Source organism: Vulpes vulpes, chromosome 13 (genome assembly GCF_048418805.1).
Source record: "Vulpes vulpes isolate BD-2025 chromosome 13, VulVul3, whole genome shotgun sequence".
NCBI classification, from domain to species: Eukaryota; Metazoa; Chordata; class Mammalia; order Carnivora; family Canidae; genus Vulpes; species Vulpes vulpes.
In genome coordinates, this window is record NC_132792.1 from 121,680,331 (window position 1) to 121,697,913 (window position 17,583).

General features: G+C 40.0%; 1 protein-coding gene across 1 annotated transcript in view; it reads right to left on the minus strand.

The window, feature by feature from the left end:
• Positions 1–7,117: 7,117 nt before the first annotated feature.
• ACBD3 (acyl-CoA binding domain containing 3) overlaps positions 7,118–17,583 on the minus strand; it is a 40,636-nt gene continuing 30,170 nt past the window's right edge. Inside the window, exons 6-8 of the mRNA XM_026003267.2 lie at positions 15,853–16,039; positions 13,124–13,408; positions 7,118–9,297 (exon numbers count right to left, since the gene is read on the minus strand). Of these exons, the coding sequence (XP_025859052.2) occupies positions 9,086–9,297; positions 13,124–13,408; positions 15,853–16,039 (684 nt within the window). The 3' untranslated portion in view covers positions 7,118–9,085. The remainder of the gene's footprint in view (positions 9,298–13,123; positions 13,409–15,852; positions 16,040–17,583) is intronic.

A 17,583-nucleotide genomic window follows, 5' to 3' on the forward strand; every position in this document is an offset into this window, starting at 1 on the left:
ATAAGTAGACATGCATCTCTACATAGAAAACAACAGACTTTTACTGTCACTTCACATTATATATAGAAATCTACTTAAAACTGATCATAAAGCTCAAATGTAAAACCTAAAGTATAAAATTTCTAGAAAACAAACAACAGAAAACCTCGGTTAGGGCAAGACTTCTCAGGACATAGAAACCGTAAGTCATAAAAGAAAAAATGTTAAAAAAAGAAAAAGAAAAAGAAAAATGTTGGTAACTGAATTTCATTAAGTTAAACTGTCTTCTTGGGGATCCCTGGGTGGCGCAGCGGTTTAGCGCCTGCCTTTGGCCCAGGGCGCGATCCTGGAGACCCGGGATCGAGTCCCACGTCGGGCTCCCGGTGCATGGAGCCTGCTTCTCCCTCTGCCTGTGTCTCTGCCTCTCTCTCTCACTGTGTGCCTATCATAAATCAAAAAAAAAAAAACAAAACAAAACTGTCTTCTTACCAAAAGGCAGTTAGGAAAATGAAAAGACAGGCCAAAAGAAGGGAGAAGATACTTATACTTGCAAAATACACTGCTGGTTAAGGGCTTGAATCCTGAAATGTAAGGAACTCATACCAGTTAATAGTAAGAAAACAATCCAGTCAAAAAAAGGGCAAAAGATTCACATCTTGATATGTACTCCATCAAATAATAGATGAGTGGCAAACAAGCAGGTGAACAGGTGCTTACCATGCACCTCAGTCATCAGGGAGCTGCAAATTACAATGATGAGATACCACCTATTAAATGGCTAAAATTTGAAAAACTGATATATAAAATGCTAGTGAGGATATGAAGCAACTAGAACTTGAAAATGGTGTTAGTGGGAACTTAAAAATGGCACAGCTACTTTGAAAATCAGTTTGGCCATTCATTTAAAAACAGAAAAGCTAAACATATACTTACAACTTCACCAACTCCTAGATATTAAGCCACGAGAAATAAGAACCTTTGTCCACACAGATGCATGAATGTTTACAGCAGCTTTATTCCTAATTACCCCAAACCTGAAAAACCCACATATCAACAGGTGAATGGATAAACAAAGTATCGCACATCCAGGCAATGGGCTACTTCCCAGCAATGAAATGGGACTACTGATACATCACAACACGAGTGGCTCTAAAAAAACACCATGCTAAGTGAAAACGAGCTAAGTGAAAAAGCTCCATGCTATATGATAACATTTATGTGAGGTTTGGGCAAAGGCAAATCTATAGGGTCAGAAATCAGATCAGTGGTTGCCAGGAGGCAGGGACAGGGAACAGACTCTTATGGGACAAGGCAAAAAACTCTTGTGTTGTGACTTCTAACAGCATAATAAAAAGATGCATTTTTACTGTATGTAATTTAAATCTCAATAAACCAATCTGGTATTTTATTTATTTTTTTGCAGGTTTTTTTTTTTAAATTTTTATTTATTTATGATAGTCACACACACAGAGAAAGAGAGGCAGAGACATAGGCAGAGGGAGAAGCAGGCTCCATGCACCGGGAGCCCGATGTGGGATTCGATCCCAGGTCTCCAGGATCGCGCCCTGGGCCAGAGGCAGGTACTAAACTGCTGCGCCACCCAGGGATCCCCCAATCTGGTATTTTAAAAGACAATCTTGGGCACCTGCGTGGCTCAGTGGTTGAGCATCTGCCTTCGTGATCCTGGGGTCCTGGAATCGAGTCCCACATCAGGCTCCCTGCACAGAGCCTACTTCTCCCTCTGCCTGTATCTCTGCCTGTCTCTCATGAATTTAAAAATTAAAAAAACCCTAAAAAAAAAGATAATCTGTAATAGCAATACAAGTATCAGGGGTGCCTGTTGGTTCAGCTGGTTAAATGTCTGACTCTTGGTTTTGGCTCAGGTCATGATCTCAGGGTCATCAGATCTAGCTCCAGTCAGTGTGGAGCCTGCTTGAGATTCTCTCTCTCCCTATCCATCTGCCTCTCCTCCCTTTCTCTCTCTCAAAAAATAAAAAAAATAAAAAAATAAAATAAAATAATCTATCTCCTTCCCTCCCTCCCTCCCTCCCTCAGAGATTTTTTTTTTTTTTTCCTCCCTCAGAGATTTAAAGATTCAAGTACACCGAGGTACATATGCAAAATGATTTAGGTACATGTTCATTTAGGTCAAAATTTTAATGGCAAAAAAATGGAAACAACCTAAACATCCTTCATTAGTGAAATGGTAAAACCCATTGAGAGGACAAAAATAAACTCAAATTTACGTCCTCAGCAAGGATTCCAAAACCATGCAATGGGAAGAACCATCTTCCTCAACAGTGCTGCCACAACCACAAAGCCACATGCCAGAGAATGAGCCTGGACCCCAACCCCATTCTAGACACAAATATTGACCCCAAATGGATTGATGACTTAACTATAAGACCTAAAACTAGAAAACTTATTAGAAACAAACACAAAGGTAAATCTTCATGACTTTGGATTTGGCAGTGGATTCTTACACTTGGCACCCACAGCACAAGCAATAAAAGAAAATTAAGATAAGTTGGGCTTCATATGAAAGATAAGTTTTGGTACATCAAGGGACATTATCAAAAATGTAAGAAGACAGCTTATAGAATGGGGGAAAATATTTGCAAATCACATATCTAATGTTCAATATTCAGAATATATAAAGAACACTTAAAAGTAAATAACAAAAGACAACTCAATTTAAAAATGGATCTGAACACACATTTCTCCAAAGATACAGAAATGGCCAACAAGCACACCAAGAGGTATCTGATATTGTTGCTTATAAAAGAAATACAGGGCAACCCAGGTGGCTCAGCAGTTTAGTGCTGCCTTCAGCCCAGGGTGTGATCCTGGAGACCCAGGATCAAGTCCCACATCGGGCTCCCTGCATGGAGCCTGCTTCTCCCTCTGCCTCTCTCTCTCTCCTCTCTGTGTTTCTCATGAATAAATAAATAAAATCTTAAAAAAAAAAAAAAAAGAAATACAAATCAAAGTCACAAGACCCAACCTCACATCTACAAATGCCATAAAACGAAACAAAACAGTAAACAAGTAGTGGAGGAGTTATGGAGAAACAGGAACCCTCCTCTAATGTTCTATTGGCAGGAAAGTAAAATGGTACAGCCATTATGGAAAACATAGTTCCAAACAGAATTATCATATGACCCATCAATTATCCTAGGTATATACCTGAAACAACTGAAAACAAGTAGTCAAACACATACTGTTTACGAACATTCATAACAGCACTATTCACAACAGTCAAAAGGTAGAAACAACCCAGGGTGCCTGGGTGGCTCAGTTAGTTGAGTGTCTGCCTTTGGCTCACGATCTCAGGGTCCTGGGATCAGGCCCTAAATCAGGCTCCCTGCTCAGCAGGCAATCTACTTCTCCCTCTCTCTGCAACTCCCCCTGCTTGTGCTCTGTCAAGTAAATAAATAAAATCTTTGAGGGGAAAAAAAAAGTAGAAACCACCCAAAAGTCCATCAACTGATGAATAAACAAATTGAGGCATATCCATAGAATGGATTATTATCAGTCATAAAAAGCAATGAAGTACTGATACAGGCTATAATTTGGATGAACCTTGAAAACATTATGCTTAAAGTCAAAGAAAACACAGAATGTCAAATATTGCATGATTCTTTATATATGGAATATCCAGAATATGCAAATCCATAGAGACAAACAACAGATTAGCAGTTACCAAGAAAGAGGAGAGGGAAGATGGGAGTGATTTTTAAAAATAAGTATGGGGGGATCCCTGGGTGGTGCAGCGGTTTGGCGCCTGCCTTTGGCCGAGGGCGCGATCCTGGAGACCCAGGATCGAGTCCCACATCGGGCTCCCGGTGCATGGAGCCTGCTTCTCCCTCTGCCTGTGTCTCTGCCTCTCTCTCTCTCTGTGACTATCATAAAAAAAAATAATAAAAAAATAAAAAAATAAAAATAAGTATGGGTGTTCTAGGGCGATGAAAAGCTTTGAGAGGTGGTGGGTGCACAACATTGTACACACTACATTCCACTGAACTGTATACTTTAAGATTTTATTTTTATTTATTTGAAAGATGGTACAGAGAGGGAGGGAAAGGGAGTGGGAGAAGCAGACTCCCCGCTGAACAGGGAGCCCAACGTGGGGCTCAATCCCAGGACCTTGAGATCATGACCTGAGCTGAATGCAGACACTTAAAATGACTGAGCCACCCAGGTGCCCCCAGTTTTCAAGTAAAGAAAGCTGCAGAGTATATTAGGAGGGGAGAATGTATAAATTAATACTTATTTCCTTATATTTCAATAATATTCAAAAGCATTCTGCAAAATCATATTATCTTTTTTCAGGCAACATACATTGTTATGGAATGATAAACCTCAAAATCAGGGTAACAATTATCGTTGGGAGGATGAAAGAGAATGATAATCGGGAAAGGGTACATATAGGGCTCAAGCTCTCATTCATTTTATTATTTTGACAAGATCTGAAGCATGGGAGGAAAAAAAAAAGAACAAAGGTTCAAAAATAGATAAGAAAGGGCAGCCCAGGTAGCCCAGTGGTTTGGTGCCACCTTCGGCCTGGAGTGTGATCCTGGAGACCCAGGATTGAGTCCCACATTGGGCTCCCTGCATGGAGCCTGCTTCTCTCTCTGCCTGTGTCTCTGCCTCTCTCTCTCTCTCTCTGCTGTCATGAATAAATAAAAGCCTTAAAAAAAAAAAGAAAAAGTATAAAAACACCGGGAGATTTGCCTTGTTAAAAACTATAGTAATTTACAGTATTAGCACATAAATGGTCAAATAAATAGAACAGAGTTTAGAACCAGATATACACAAACACATATGTGTGTGTGTGTGTGTATACACCGCTAAGCCACTCAGGCTGTATACACACACACACACACACACACACACACACACACACGGAAATAAAACGAATGAAACTGACAAGCTAGGTTATAACGTCTATGACCAAATATAGGCATATATAAACAGACCTAAGACCACAAATGAAATTAACATAGTAGCAATAAACTGGCACAAACTACTTATATATAATGCATTAGTATAGAAGCTATATTTCTAATACCAATAAATCAATATAAAATTATCTAATTGAAACATGGGTATAGGACACAAACAGGCAATTTATGAGAGAAAATACAACTGACCAATAGAAATAGATGCTTAATCTTACTAGTTACCAGGGAAACACACAGTAAAAGAAAATTTCATCTTTCACCATCAGATCAACCAAGACATAAGTGTGGTAATATAAAGTGTTGACAGGGCAAAAAGTGTATTCTCCCACACTATGGAGCTGTAGGAGAATCAGTTCAGCCATTCTGGAGGATAATGTGGCAGGGTGTATGAAAATCAAAAATGCACAGAATGTGTGATCCAGTAATTCCACTCTTGAAAAACTCATGCAGATGTGCAGAAAGACATATAAAAGAGTGTTTACTGACATATCACTTATAATAAAAAAATCACAAGTAACCTAAAATATTCAATTAACAGAAAAATGGCCAAAGAACCACTCTATGGGTGACGGGCACTGAGGGGGACACTTGACGGGATGAGCACTGGGTGTTATTCTGTATGTTGGTAAATTGAACACCAATAAAAATTTATTAAAAAAAAAAAAAAAAGAACCACTCTATGGAAGAAATCCAGCAGATTAAAAGAACACAGGAGGCCTATACTTAGTAAAAAGGGAAAACTTTCCATTAACACAGACCAGAATTTTTAAAGTTGCAAAATGCAGAACTTATGAGAAACATGTTTACATCTATTTTGTCACAGAAAAAAAAAAGTTATGTCACTTTCAATTGGAGACATTTAAGTTCAGGATTTTTGGCAAAGGGTAAAAACTGTTTGAACTATATAGATAGGACTTTAAAGGTGAAAAAAATCAGCACTCGTAATCACATTTGTACTTGCTCTTTCCATAGACTCACAAGTCATGAGTTCAGCACTGGGCTGAACAGAGCAATTACGCTCAAGACTTTGTTAAAACTACAAGAAAGGAGTTGACTGCTCCAATTTATACTGTTCCCCCCAGGTTTGACGGCCCAAGTCCAAACGCCAAGGTCAATTCTGGAAAAGTCGACCACTTCGTTTCCTGGTACTACATTAAGTATCCTAATCAAATCACAACTTATTAAAAGTGGCATGTCAACTAATAAAAATGGAGCTAATACCTCTTTCATTACAAAGTCAAGCAAAATAATAAGCACGTGAAATAATAACCATGTAATAAATTCAAAAGGGTATTGAAAGGACAGTAATCAACTTGATCTTAAGAAGCTCTCAAGAAAAAGTGGAAGACTTGTAGGAGAATATATGTAAGATAAAAGTCCAAGTTTGATTTATACACATTTTGAAAAATTAGTGCATAGAAATAAAGTTAAGATTTGCTCTACCCCAAGATCACATGCACACATTGTTAAGTTTCTGACGGAGGTGATGAATTGAGGCTGGGGAAAGAGTGCAAAGATGGTTTTGGTTGTAGATTATGCACTCCAAGCTAATAATCAATTATTAGCAATCACTTATTATTTTGAATAGGTTGCTTCTCCTCTTCCACAAGACAGATGGTCAAGACTCAGTCACATGGCTTCGAAGATGCACACACACATCAACAGTTCTCCTTAAGTACTTTCTGGTCTGGCTTCACAGTACCCCAGCACAGTGATAAAATCCCAGGATGACCAACTCATTCTCTCTCTCCGAATCTCAAACAAGCAAATGAAATTTGATGTCCAGGTCGATACACATTTCAGTGGGGTCATTTTTAGAATAGTTTCTGGCATTCCACATTATACTGACTGGGGCACTCCTCTAATTATTGCTTTCCAAGTGCCAGACCTCAGAAACTATTTTAAAGCAGGTGGTCCCCGTGTATGTCAAGGAATATGCTAAAAATCTGGTTGTATAGGGAAAATAATTTTATAAGTCCCTTTTAAGAAAAAGTAGTGCTTTCCTTTCCACAAAGAAGTCTGAAAACTTTAAAATCTTAACTCACTGGGGTAATTCACAGCAAAAATTAAATAATCAGTCAGAAATAGTCTGCTGTTGGTTTTCAACTTTTTAAAACAGAAAAGGTCATTTGGAATATTTCTTCTCATCCTTCCAAAATGAAGAAATACAAAACTAACACTTCAGAGAGTAACTGTATTAATGAAACATCAACGGGTTACAGATAAACATTTTAATTGATTAAATATATTATTTTCAAGATCTTTTTGAAATCGCACTTGTACTGTACTAATCAACAGCCAAAGGCAATAAAAAAGTTTAAAACCAAAAAAATGTTCTGACATGAGCACATGACAGGAACCACTGCTATGTAAAGTGACATACACTGCTCCCAAGAACAATGATATTTTTAGAAGATAATTCATCTTAACATGTGCAAGGACAAATCTGTAATCAAAGGCTGGAAGAAATATATATTAGTGCCTGCTTTTTAAAAGTTTATTTTACATTTTAAATACAGTATTTTCTCATTAAAAAAAAAAAAAAAAAAAAAAAAAAGCCAAGAAGTGCCTAACCCCATGGTTTCTATACCATATATACATGAGAGCTGATGGAGAGCCTGAAAGTGTTCTGGACAGAACAGTGTGGACATCTTTGAGCTGGAACTAGTGAATCAAAATTAAAAAACACAAATTAAGCACTGCTTAGGAGAAAATAATCCAGTTTCTGAATAACCAAAAGAGAACAGAGTTAGGTATGTACAAAACCAGGTATTAAAAAACAGACAGAAATGCAGCACACAAAAACCAACAGCCCCTTACGTAGTGAACTGTATATAACGCAGCTAATCAACAGAGACCCTCCTACAAGAAGTGATTTATGATTTGAAATTATAAAAATCTAAGTATTTCAGTAACAACATACAGTAACATTACATGTGTATTGCCGTCTTTGTCGCTTTCTAGCTATACCACCCTCCCTCTGAAAACAAGAATCTCTACACTAGTCGATCACTTATACAAATGTGAGGCAATTAATCCATATCTGTTTTCAGTAAGGAAAACAAAGATGTACCTCTTCCCATCTCTAAAGACATAATACAGATTAAAGCTCTAAAACAATTTAAGCATGGGCATATGCATTTCCAATTCTCTCTAGTAAGCAATTCCAAACTGGAATTGTGTAGGGGTTTGTACCTAAGTATTAACACATGAAAAGAAAATGGACTGTCTCTGGCAGTGATTTCCATTTAGTGCAATGTTATTCCCCACACACCGAATTATATTTAAGTGATACTGTATATTTTAATTCAGTAGGTGCCAATTTGAGTTTACAAAACCCATAACTATATGCTTGTGTAGAAAACAGTTTCAATTTGAGATGCTCGATAAAGCCCAACTGAGACAAAAAAGAATTTTGCTTTGTTACTGGTAGTGTACTAGTACCAGAGGAAGAGCAAAGGACCAAGCAGAGGCTTGCTAAGACAGATGTCTCAGGTGTTCTAGGTGTCTTCATAGTTCAACTAACAATCAGCTTTGAACATTCTTAAGATCTTGGAAAATAATTCTCTGTAATACAACTCTGAACTGAACAAGCTGCACTCAAAGCAGAAACAATCTGGGTTGTTCAAAACAAAATCAAATTGAGGCAACTTTATTCTATTATAATCTGTGAGGTCTTGAGTTTTTCAGTTTTTAAAAATGATGACCTTCCTCAAAGTCAGCTGCACCTCAGGTAGACTACTGACATGAGGATTTCCCATCAGAGGTCACTGTAACTACGGGCTCTCGTAAAACACATGGAGCAGGCAGCATGGACTCACCATCAGTCAGGTGGGGTCAACGTGGGGAGGTTTTATTTTGGAGACCTTAAAGATTTAACACGTAGCTCCTGTAACTTCAGCATCCACTAGTGACTCTGGTGGTCAGCACCCAAGGGCTAGAGGGGTCTGAGGAATCCCCTAACCCCAGAGTATTAATGGTAAAGGGTTTCAAGGGAACCCTGAGTCCCCACAAGAGTTCACCAGCCATCAGACCAAAATCAATAGGGTAAACACTGACTGCAATGCTCCACAAAGTCAAAAGAAATTCCAAACTAAACGCTGTCTTCTGCCCCACCCTAGACTCCAGACTCTGTAATATCTTTATCTAGTGTAATAGACTCTGTAGTAGACCGACTTTGACCGCCACAAAGAGTAGGAGTTGTCAAACTTGAGGAGGTAGACTCCTCTCCCTGGGTATTGGTGGCTACCGGCATACACTTCTTCGTGACAGTCCCGCCGGTACACAGGCACAATCTCATCCAGCAGAGGCTTGGTGGCATTCTTTTTGGCTTTCTCTTCATTACTGACGTTTTCTGTGAGACAGACAGGAAACACATCAGTGAACAGATCCAGGAAAAACGCATTTGCATCAAACACTGCAACCCAGTTCTATGAGAAAATTCTCATCAGAAGTTCTCTGGAGCCATTCTACAACTTACACACCTGTGAGCACTTAGTCCCTGGGTCGTTTATTTGTTTATTCCTGTGTCTGACTAGCTGCTATCTGGTGGTGGAAGCAGCCAGCATCTCTCTCTCCCTGGACTGTAACCACCACTACTACTTCTGAGCCCCACTCTTCCCCGTGCACAGCCCCATAATTCCTCATTCCTTGTAGTAACGTGGAACCTTGCTCGCCTGAGCAACACTAAGGAAAATGACACTCTCCTCTTCCTCTTCAACAATAGGAAAATTCTCTCTGTTTTAGGAAAGGGCAATCAAGCTTTGAGGAGTATCATTTTCTATATATCTGATATATAAAGAGTAAAATGAGGAAACCAAAGTAAAGAGGTAGGCATTCAGAGACACTCTGAAAATCCATTACTTTCACTACAGGTCTGTGTTAACTCAAGGATGATCCCAGTGGCAAAAAGCTCTGATTCCAGGTTTGTTCCAGTTAATAGTTTCTGCTGCAATGATATGAAATTAGGAAAAAAATACCTCTGGAAACCTACAGGAGTGAGAAAATTGCAAACCAGCTTAAAATCCCAGTTTCACGTATAAAATATAAAGAATCTCAAGCCAACAGGTAAGAGGAATATATCATACAGAAGATAAAAGACCATAACACATTCATAACACGGCAGAGTGAATTGGGGCAACATTGGTTAACTGCATGGTGATTGTCAATAGCCATTGTCAGGAATTTAGACAAGGGAAGTCAGAGAAACTCTCACAGTCTAGAGGAGCTTAAAGAGACAAAATAACTAACTATAACATAGCAACCTGGATGGGATCCTGGAACATTAGATAAAAACTAAGGAAATCTGAATACATATGGACTTTTGGTAATTATAATGTATCCATACTGGTTCATTAGTAATGATGAACCTACCACAGTACAAGACAGATGTTATTAACACCAGGAGAAACTGTGTGTGGTGGTGTATGCTAGAACTCTTTGTACTATTTTTGCAACTTTTCTATAAATCTAAAACTATTCTAAAATAAAAAAGTTATTTAGGGGATGCCTGGGTGGCTCAGTTGGTTAAGCATCTGCCTTCAGCTCAGGTCATGATCCTGGAATCCTGGGATCGAGCTCCACACTGGGCTCCCTACTCTGCGTGGAGTCTGCTTCTCCTTCTCTCCCTCTGCCTGCTGTTTCCCCTACTTATGTTTGCTCTCTCTGTATCAAATAAATAAAATCTTAAAAAAAAAAAGTTTACTTAAAAAAAAAAAAAAAGGCAAATAACACTCTGATAAATAGGCCCAAATAAGATTTGCTTCATCACAGCAATAAATGTCCTTCATTTGCAAATGAGAAATACAGAGCCATTCAAAAAGCCTATATTGCCTATAAGCGTATCCATGAAACACATTATTAGTCCAGTAATTCAAAATCCAGATTTTGTTCAAAATCTGTAAAACCAAAGGTTACTGGGACAGATGAGCAATGTACCTTTCATCAAGTTAAGCAAAGACCTGGGACCTGTAACAATAAAGACAGGTAGAATTAGAGCAGGAAGATAGGTTATGAGCCACACTTCTTCAAAGAGAACAATTTCCCGCAGCTTTCAAGACTAAATAGAGAAAAACCAAACCAACAAACAAAAAAGACTGACTGCTCGTCTATCTTAAGCCAAGCTAAAATGACTCCCATAAAATGCACTATGGGGACAAGACATGGTGGCACACAGTGGCCGTCATAAGAAGCCATGAGACACATGCAGCCTGTGAGCTACATCTTCAAAAAGGACAAGTTATGCTCACTCTTTGCAAACAACTCTTGGGGGCAGTAAGTCCTCACTATTGTTTTGGTTCATACAGGGGTATTGACAGTTTTAGATGGAAATCATTTTATGATTAGGAACAGCACAAGGACATTTCCACCTGAAGGATATCACATATTGGAGCAGAGATCAAGGGTGTGCCAATGGTTCTCACCTCCAGAGAGGCACTGGACCGTGGCCATGTTTACCGGTGCCCTGCCCAACATGAAGAGCCCCAAAATGACACTCAGGTGAGGGCTCACGCTAGGATGCAACCTCCCTTCAGAGAGTCTCCAATAGGCAAGCCAGGAGACATAGATCACCTTGACCTGCTTCTGAACCGAGAATTCTTCTACACTATTCACAAAGCTCTTTAGAAGTGTAACAATCTACACACACAAACTTCCCTTCCCAGACACTTGCAGTCTAATTTTCATGAGTTCCTGTGATACAACAGAAAGGCCAGTCTCAGGACACCTGGGTAACTCAGTGGTTGAGCATCTGCCTTTGGCTCAGGGCATGATCCCGGATTCCTAGGATCGAGTCCTGCATCAGGCTCCTTGCATGGAGCCTGCTTCTCCCTCTGCCTATGTCTCTCTCTCTGTCTGCCTCACTATCTCTCATGAATAAATAAATAAAATCTTAAAAAAAAAGAAGGAAGGAAGGAAAAGGGAAAGGGAAAGGGAAAGGGAAAAGAAAAAAGGAAGAAAGAAAGAAAGGCCAGTCTCTGGTCCTGATGTTGCTTGGTGGCACCTGACATGGGGGTAGTGACACCTGCTCAGGTCTCTCGCCTCTGCTTGCTCTTTCCTCACTCCTGTTTTCTCCTTTCTGGTTCAGTCAGCAGTATCCGTGGGCAATGTTTTACCTTGGTCCGGTACTCTGAGATAAAGGCCGCTGAAATCAAAGTGCCATGACACAAAGCAGCTCCTCAACGACACTGGCCCATACATGTGTTGCCATATGTGGTCCCAGAGGGCCCAGTATGCAGCACATGTGGTGCCTGAATCCAACTGTGCACCTTGACAGCTGAATTTCTAGCCTTCCTCCACAAACCTCCAACAACTACCTCTTTCAGGGTATCTCAATGTGATGTCTGTGAAATATTACCAATCCTCTTCAAGCACAAGCAGTCTGTGTACAAGTCATCTGAAAGGTTAGAGCTCCAAAGAACCAAGAGGCTGCTTCTCCACTCTCACAGCCAGGGCACTCTTTTTATATCAGGCTCTGCTATGCCGACACAGGAACTCAAGTGCTCACGAGGTACGTACCAAAGCCCTGAGCTCTACCTTTTCTGCAAAACAAAATTAAGGAGACCATCTTCTCCATTAATACGTATGTACTTTATAACCTACTTCCTAGACCAAGATGGAAACACTCCATTTTGTCTACTTACAGAGAAAGTAAAAAATGATACTTGTGTAAAATGGGGAAGAACAGCTGACATTTTTTATTTTTTTAAGGTATGATGTTCTGGTATGAGTTTCTGTATTTACATAAAAAAACTTTAGAGCAATGACTTAAAAAGCTAATATCAGAAATGTAAATTTAAATAAATTCCAGAGTTGGCAGAATTTCTTGCTTGCTCTTTTAAAATTTTTCAAATGATCTTGCATATTTGGCTTTCCTTTTTTTTTTTTTTTCACATTTGGCTTTCCAACACAAAATGCTGGAAGTAACACAATAGTGAGAAGCTGTAGCATAACACACTGTCAGACAGACCTGCCTAGCATTAAAGCAAGGTCACGTTCGGGCCCCAGTCCCTTCCAGGAGGCTGGCCTGTCTCTCAGCCTTTTCAGCTGAGATCCCACTTATGAAGAGATGAATACCTGTCCAAAAGTGTAAATCAGGAAGCACAAGGGTGACTGACATGCAAACCAAGCCATTTTTGCCAATACACAACCCAGAACTTGTCAGTATGGACCAAGAGCTCTACCTTCCTCCTCCTCGTCGTCATCACTGGACTCGCTGACATGCACGCTGACAGCAGTGTTCGGAGAGTCTGTCCATTCAAAGTATACCCCAAATCCAATGTCATAATTGTCTGTAGCAAATTCCCAAAAGAGGTATGATCCTTCTTCATGAGTGGGGACGCGAACAGTGACCACTTCTCCTCGGCCCACTGTAATCACCGAGTCTGCATCCTGCCGAATCTTCTCTTTAAAGTCTTTGATCTGGGGTCGTGTCCACATGGACGGAGCTGCTATTACTGGAAGAGATTCTAAAAGCAACAGGAATTACACACGCTGAAGAGGATGAGCCTTCACCCGCAGGCGGCTGACTCGCACAGGACACCTGCCTGGCTGCAGTGAGGCACCAAGTATTATCTGGTCTACCTTAAAATCAAGGACTTAGAGGAATTTACATGTTTCCCAGCAAAGTCTCCCCCTGAACTGCAACATTTACCAATGTCACTAGGTATTCAAAGGTCACACCACTTCAAGTAATAAATGCAATCCACAATCTTAGAAGTGATTTTTTCAACACTCTGATTACACATGGGGATTTAAAACTGGACCTTGGAAACCTCCTAGCTGGAGCCAGGGAAACCTAATAAAGAAGGGAGATCTGGACTTAGGAATAAATTCACTTTTGGATCTGTACAAAGAAAGCTGGGCTTTGACTTTAGTCTCTGTCAAAAAAAAAAAAAAAAAAAAAAAAAAAAAGGCGAACCTTGACCTTTAAGGATCCCAAAGTTCTAGGGCCTATTCTAAAGGAGCTCAAAGAAACAGCAAAACTTGAATAGGACTGGAACCACTAAGGACCAAATACAAAGGGGTAGTCTTGTTGCTGAGCAGCATCTATATACACCAGACCACTCAGCAGGTTTTTCAGACGTGGTCACAGAAACCTTTGACAAAAAATTCATTTGAAAATATTGGTAGACTTAGGGTTCCTGGCTGACTCAGCCAGTGGAACATATATAACTCTTCATTCTTGGGGTGATGAGTTCAAGCCCCATGACAGTTGTAGAGATTTACTTAAAAAAAAAAAAAATACTGATAAACTCTTATAGTGATAAAAGGGAAGAGGAGTTAAACCATGGGATTTCAAGGATTTATCCAAAGCTGTTTTCTGTTACTTACTCTAAAATGACAAGGCAAAAAAAAAAAAAAGACAAGGCAGATGTCTCAAATGGTCTTTATTACAAACCATACCGCTACCCAACCACCATCCTTGCCGTGCTCTTCTCTTCCTTCTTAAGTTAAAGCCTAGCCTTGCTTTGGCTCTCTCAGCTCAGTCATCTCTTCCCCAGGAAACCTCTGTTGACCTCTGCGACTCATTCAGTCCCCACACCACGTGCTCTGAACCTACACGTGTCTTTCTCCCCACCACAGTCCTTATTGCAGCTACAGTTTACACCTCATGTGTCATTCTGCCTCACATTTTCCTCCTAGCACTCAGAAAATCTTCCAGTTGTTGAATGAATGAGCGGCCCATAAAAAGCTAGACCTCTAAAAATGCTAAATTATCTTCTGGTACTTTAGTCTCAAAAAATACATTGTGGGGGCAGCCCCGGTGGCCCACTGGCTTAGCGCTGCCTTCAGCCCAGGGCGTGATCCTGGAGACCCAGGATCGAGTCCCACATCAGGCTCCTTGCATGGAGCCTGCTTCTCCTTTGCCTGTGTCTCTGCCTCTTTCTCTCTGTCTGTCTCTTATGAATAAATAAATGTTTTAAAATCTTAACAAAACAAACAAACAAAAAAACATTGTGGGGACCTGGGTGAAACAGTTAAGCAACCAACTCTTGGTTTTGGCTTAGATCATGATCTTAGAGTCGTGAGATTGAGCCCTGGGCTCCAAACTCAGTAGGAAGTCTGCTTGAGTTTCTCTCTCCCTTTCCCTCTGACCCTCCCACTTGTGCCTACAACTTTCTCTCACTCTAAAATAAATAAATACATCTTTAAACAAAAAATACATCATAGTATATGGTAGGTAGCCTCCAAGATGCCCCTGCTAACCTCGTGATCCTCATCTCTGGGTATTCACTCACTTGAAAGGTCTCTACCCACAATGCACAGGGTTGGTACATATGGCCAACAGAACACAGTGGAAGTGCCAACGTATTACTTCCAAAGTTACAGCGTAAAAGACACTGCCACTTCGGCCTTGTTCCCTTGGTTCATGTGCTCTGAGGAAGCCAGCCACTACACTGAGGACAGATAGCCTGAAGAAGAGGCTTTTTGCAAGGCAGGAAACACGGCCTCCTGCCAACAGCCAGTACCATCTTGCAACTCATGGGAGGAAACCCTCTGGAAGTAGAGCCTCTAGTGAAGTCCTGGCCGGCATCACATCTAAAACCAAATGGGACCAGAACCACCACTGTTCAGCTAAGCTGCTCCTCAATTCCAAAAACCCCAGGAATCTCAACGCTGTGTGAGACAATAAACAGTTGTTACTGTAAGCTGCTAATCTGGGTACGATTTGGTATGCAGCAATAGGTAACCAATAACACAATTCAAAGTGTTCAGAAGACATCTGGCTTGCTCTTCTATGCTATTCTAAGGGTCACCAGAAGCATCAGATTCAGACTTAAAAGGGTACAGAAGCATTCAGCTCTCACAAATATGTAACTGCTCTCCAAAGCTAGTTAGCCAGACTCCTGACTTGTTTTCCATAAATTTCAATTACGACATCTGGATAAACACATATGCCAAACCATACCTTTTGGTCCATTCTCCACAGCTTCTTCTGCAGCTTCTGGTTCAAGTTCTTTCTCTGAGCTGTCAGTGTGAGTTTTGGCCTGTCCATTAACTGACATCCTATCGCCTGGTGCCGCTGCATTCATTTTTGATGATGTAGGTAAAGAAGCCCCTGCGACTGCTACTTCTTGCTGTTTCTGTAAGGCTGCCTACAAGTGGAAAAACAGTGAAGACACACTGACCAGGATGGTTAACAGGTGGCACATTTGCCCTGGAATGCATGCTGACCCCACGTTTTTGTCCTACCAAAGCACTGTGCTTCAAGAAATTACTAGTAAACTTTACCAGTTTTATCTTATTTTGGATGATTATCAGTAGGACAATATCAAGTCAACGGCTAAATACAATAGTAGGTAGAAATAATCAACCCCCAAACAATTAAAGGCAAAAATTGAACACAGTAACATTTGTTTTTAAAAGTGACATAAGGGATGCCTGGGTGGCTCAGCAGTTGAGTGTCTACCTTAAGCTCAGGTCCTGATCTGGGGGTCCTGGGATTGAGTCCCACATCCAGCTCCTTGCAGGGAACCTGCTTCTCCCTCTGCCTATGTCTCTGGCCCCCCCACCCTCTCTGTCTCCCAAATGAATGAATGAATGAATGAGTAAATAAATAAATAAAACTGACATAAAATCTTGATAAAATTCAGATACACAAAATCTGACTCAGGAAAATAAAACTTGGTAGAAAGAAATGATCAGGGGATCCCTGGGTGGCGCAGCGGTTTGGCGCCTGCCTTTGGCCCAGGGCGCGATCCTGGAGACCCAGGATCGAATCCCACATCAGGCTCCCGGTGCATGGAGCCTGCTTCTCCCTCCGCCTGTGTCTCTGCCTCTCTCTCTCTCTCTGTGACTATCATAAATTAAAAAAAAAATAAAAAATAAAATAAAAAGAAATGATCACAGAGGAAAATTCATGAAGGTAGAAACTGTAAATTAGTAAGACCTGATCTAGGCCCCCAAAGTAATCAACAAATCAAATATAGACAATTATTCTAATATGGACAAAATTAACCAAAAATTAAATCTTCACCATAAGCTATATACAGAAAAACTCATTACAACTGAAAACTGTTACTCATGTTATAAAAAAAATACCAACCTAATTTAAAATAGGCTTGTAAAATGTAGCTTGATGTAAAAATATTTTCTCAATGAAAATTCATCACTGTTTACATAATTCTGATTAAAACGTGCATTCATAAAAATGGAATCAAAATGTCCTGAGTCAAAACAGAAGAGTAAAAACATCTTAAACACAAAGGGCAACTATGGGGACATTCCCCTCTTATATCAAGATGGATTAAAAAAAAAAAAAAAAAAAAGATGGATAGTAATATTATTAGATGTACCTAAGTGTTATTACTTAAGGAACTTTCGGTAAAACTTTGAATTATAAAGTACACAAACCATACACAAATGTACAGCCTGATCGTTTTTCATAAAACATACATACCCACATAACCAATACCAGTGAAGGCATGATCTGCATCCCAGAATCCTCCTTTCCAGATACCCACCTCCATCTGTGCTGCAGGGCTAACAACTATTCTGACTTATACTCCTACAGATTTGCTTTCCCTGATTTTCAATATAAATGGAATTGTATAATAAATGTTCTTTTTTGTGTCTGGCTTCTTTTGACATTATTTTTACAACGTTCATCCATAAGGTTTTAAGTAATTGTATTTTGTTT